This window comes from Rhinopithecus bieti, unplaced genomic scaffold (genome assembly GCF_001698545.2).
Source record: "Rhinopithecus bieti isolate Rb0 unplaced genomic scaffold, ASM169854v2 scaffold_947, whole genome shotgun sequence".
Classification (NCBI taxonomy): Eukaryota; Metazoa; Chordata; class Mammalia; order Primates; family Cercopithecidae; genus Rhinopithecus; species Rhinopithecus bieti.
This window is the reverse complement of record NW_016803664.1, coordinates 4,519,421-4,522,380: the sequence shown is the minus strand read 5'-3', so window position 1 is coordinate 4,522,380 and position 2,960 is coordinate 4,519,421. Positions and strand designations below refer to the sequence as shown.

Below are 2,960 nucleotides of genomic sequence, written 5' to 3'. Positions count from 1 at the left end.
AAAAAAAAAAAAAAAAAAAAAAAGGAAAAAAAAATTTTATTGTAGTACTGCCTATAATAGCCAATAACAAAAGGACAAAGAAAAAAAAAAGAGATCTTCAAAAATCCAAGTATCATCAATAGGGAAAAGGCTAAATGAATTACGGTACATCTGGAGTACTCCTAAGCTGCTGGGGAAAAAAAAAAAATGAAAGAGATCTACATGTACCAGAAACGAAAGATGTTCAAGAAATATTTTAAGGCGGAAAATAACAGGTTGCAAATCATGTCTAATACAATCCCATTTTTATATTAAATATAAGGATAATTAAGCTGGGCGCAACGGCTCACGCCTGTAATCCCAGCAGTTTGGGAGGCTGTGGTGGGTGGATCACCTGAGGTCAGGAGTTCGAGACCATCCTGGCCAACACAGTGAAACCCCATCTCTACCAAAAATACAAAAATTCGCTGGGCATGGCGACGGGCACCTGTAGTCCCAGCTATTCGGGAGGCTGCGGCAGGAGAATTGCTTGAATCTGGGAGGCGGAGGTTGCAGTGAGCCAAGATCACGCCATTGCACTCCAGCCTGGGTGATAAGAGCCAATCTCCATCTCAAAAAAAAAAGAGAGAAAAAGAAAAAGAATAATTATCTTAGCATAAACATGAAAATAAATCTGGCAGAAAGGCACCAAACTGTTAAAAATAGTTATTTCTGGAATGGTAGGATAAGTGGAAATTAGCACACCACCTATTTCGGCACTAACGTGATTTTTAGAATGAACTTGTGTATTTTATACTTTAAAAAATAGGAAAAAATCTCTTACTTTGAAAGGAATACTTTATTGAGACAGAAAAAGAGAATTCAATTGGCTTATAATGAAATCCTTTCACTACACTATATTAAAAAGCACCATTGTAATTCAGGAAAGAAGACAACTTACTGTTCACCTTCAGCAGGAGGAGTCCAGGCCTCTTCAATCAGTCGAAAGACAGAATCGAAATAAGTCAGATAGAACTGCCAGTCATCTGAGCTAAAATCAGATTGAATGATGCACACAGGATTAAACTCAAGTTGTGACAGATCTGCTTTAGGAACCATGATATTCAATTTATTTTGTAAGTTATATTTTAGTACGTAGTAGGTTGGCTCACCCCCACCCACTCCATGTTTCCTTTGCAACTCTAAAAGGCATTCCAGAGGCATTTTCAAAGTAATACTACTTCGTATTTGTAAAGACTAGTAAGCTACTCTTTCCCTCAATAAAATGACCAGGTCTAGAAAACTAGTATTCATAACAGAAAAGTCCCCACATAAGCACTTCCAAAATGGAGGGAAGGGGAGAGAAGTGCTGTAGCAAAGAATGAAGGCTCTCTCTTTCAGGGGAATATTGAATTTGAGAAATTAATGATTTTCAGTGTTCATTCTTAAACCTTAACTGGAATTCAGCACCATGGTCACAAGTGTCTTTTTTTTTCTTTTTGAGACAGAGTCTCACTCTGTCACCCAGGCTGGAGTGCAGTGGCACGATCTCAGCTCACTGCAACCTCCGCCTCCTGGGTTCAAGCGATTCTTGCGCCTCAGCCTCCCAAGGAGCTGGGACTACAGGCACGCACCATCACGACTAGCTAATTTTTTTACTTTTAGTAAAGACAGGGTTTTGCCGTGTTGGCCAGGCTGGTCTCAAACTCCTGACCTCAAGTGATCTGCCCGCCTTGGCCTCCCAAAGTGCTGGGATTATAGGCATGAGCCACCACGCCCAGACTACAAGTACCATTATAATACTCTACGGAAAGATGAAGGCTCCTTACAAACTTTTAGAAACATGCAGGAGACAACTACTATAAGAAAACTTTATGCCCAGAAACTTTAAAACACAAGACACCAAGAAAATCAATAGTGAGGTCTTAAGCCTCACTACAGTCAAATGGTACAAAGAAAGCTTTTACTTACTTTTTTAGTAAGAGGCGCCGGGAAAGGGCATTGCACTCTGGCCACCTGCTCAGCTTCTTGTACATAGCCATGCATTTATTTTCCCGACTCTGAATCTCACTTGTCAACTTCTCTAAAATCAAAAGTTGTAAAAGTTGGTAAGCTGGTTTCATTTCTGCTCAATAATCAGATAGAGTCCAACCACAAGAAGGAAAATGTCACATTTTCTTTTCTTCCTTTTTTTTTTCTTTTTTTTTTGAGATGGAGTTTCACTCTTGTCACACAGGCTGGAGTGCAATGGCATGATCTTGGCTCACTGCAACCTCCACCTCCTGGGTTCAAGCGATTCTCCTGTCTCAGCCTCCCAAGTGGCTGGGATTACAGGCACCTGCCACCATGCCTGGCTAATTTTTGTATTTTTTAGTAGAGATAGGGTTTCACCATGTTGGCCAGGCTGGTCTTAAACTCCTGACCTCGGCCGGGCGCGGTGGCTCAAGCCTGTAATCCCAGCACTTTGGGAGGCCGAGACGGGCGGATCACGAGGTCAGGAGATCGAGACCATCCTGGCTAACACGGTGAAACCCCGTCTCTACTAAAAAATACAAAAAAAAAAAAAACTAGCTGGGTGAGGTGGCGGGCGCCTTTAGTCCCAGCTACTCGGGAGGCTGAGGCAGAAGAATGGCGTAAACCCGGGAGGCGGAGCTTGCAGCGAGCTGAGATCCGGCTACTGCACTCCAGCCTGGATGACAGAGTGAGACTCCATCTCAAAAAAAAATAAAAATAAAAAAAAATAAAAAACAAACAAACAAACAAAAAAAAACTCCTGACCTCAGGTGATCCACCCATCTCAGCCTCCTAAAGTGCTGGGATTACTGCTGTGAGCTACTGGGCCCAGCCTAAATGTCACATTTTTTAATTCACTCTCTTACAAAATGGGACCACTATTACATACAAACTACTACTATCTTATCAAAGATTATTTTACTTCAAAGAAAAAAGTACATTACTGACAGTAAATTTTTATAATCATTTTCTTTGTAAAATGATAGGTT

The 2,960-nt window shown here is 41.1% G+C and overlaps 1 protein-coding gene across 1 annotated transcript in view; it reads right to left on the bottom strand.

Moving 5' to 3' along the window:
• The window catches only part of NAA25 (N-alpha-acetyltransferase 25, NatB auxiliary subunit), a 63,869-nt gene that overhangs the window by 49,505 nt on the left and 11,404 nt on the right, over positions 1–2,960 (bottom strand). The window contains exons 5-6 of the mRNA XM_017847216.1: positions 1,930–2,041; positions 920–1,009 (exon numbers count right to left, since the gene is read on the bottom strand). Of these exons, the coding sequence (XP_017702705.1) occupies positions 920–1,009; positions 1,930–2,041 (202 nt within the window). The remainder of the gene's footprint in view (positions 1–919; positions 1,010–1,929; positions 2,042–2,960) is intronic.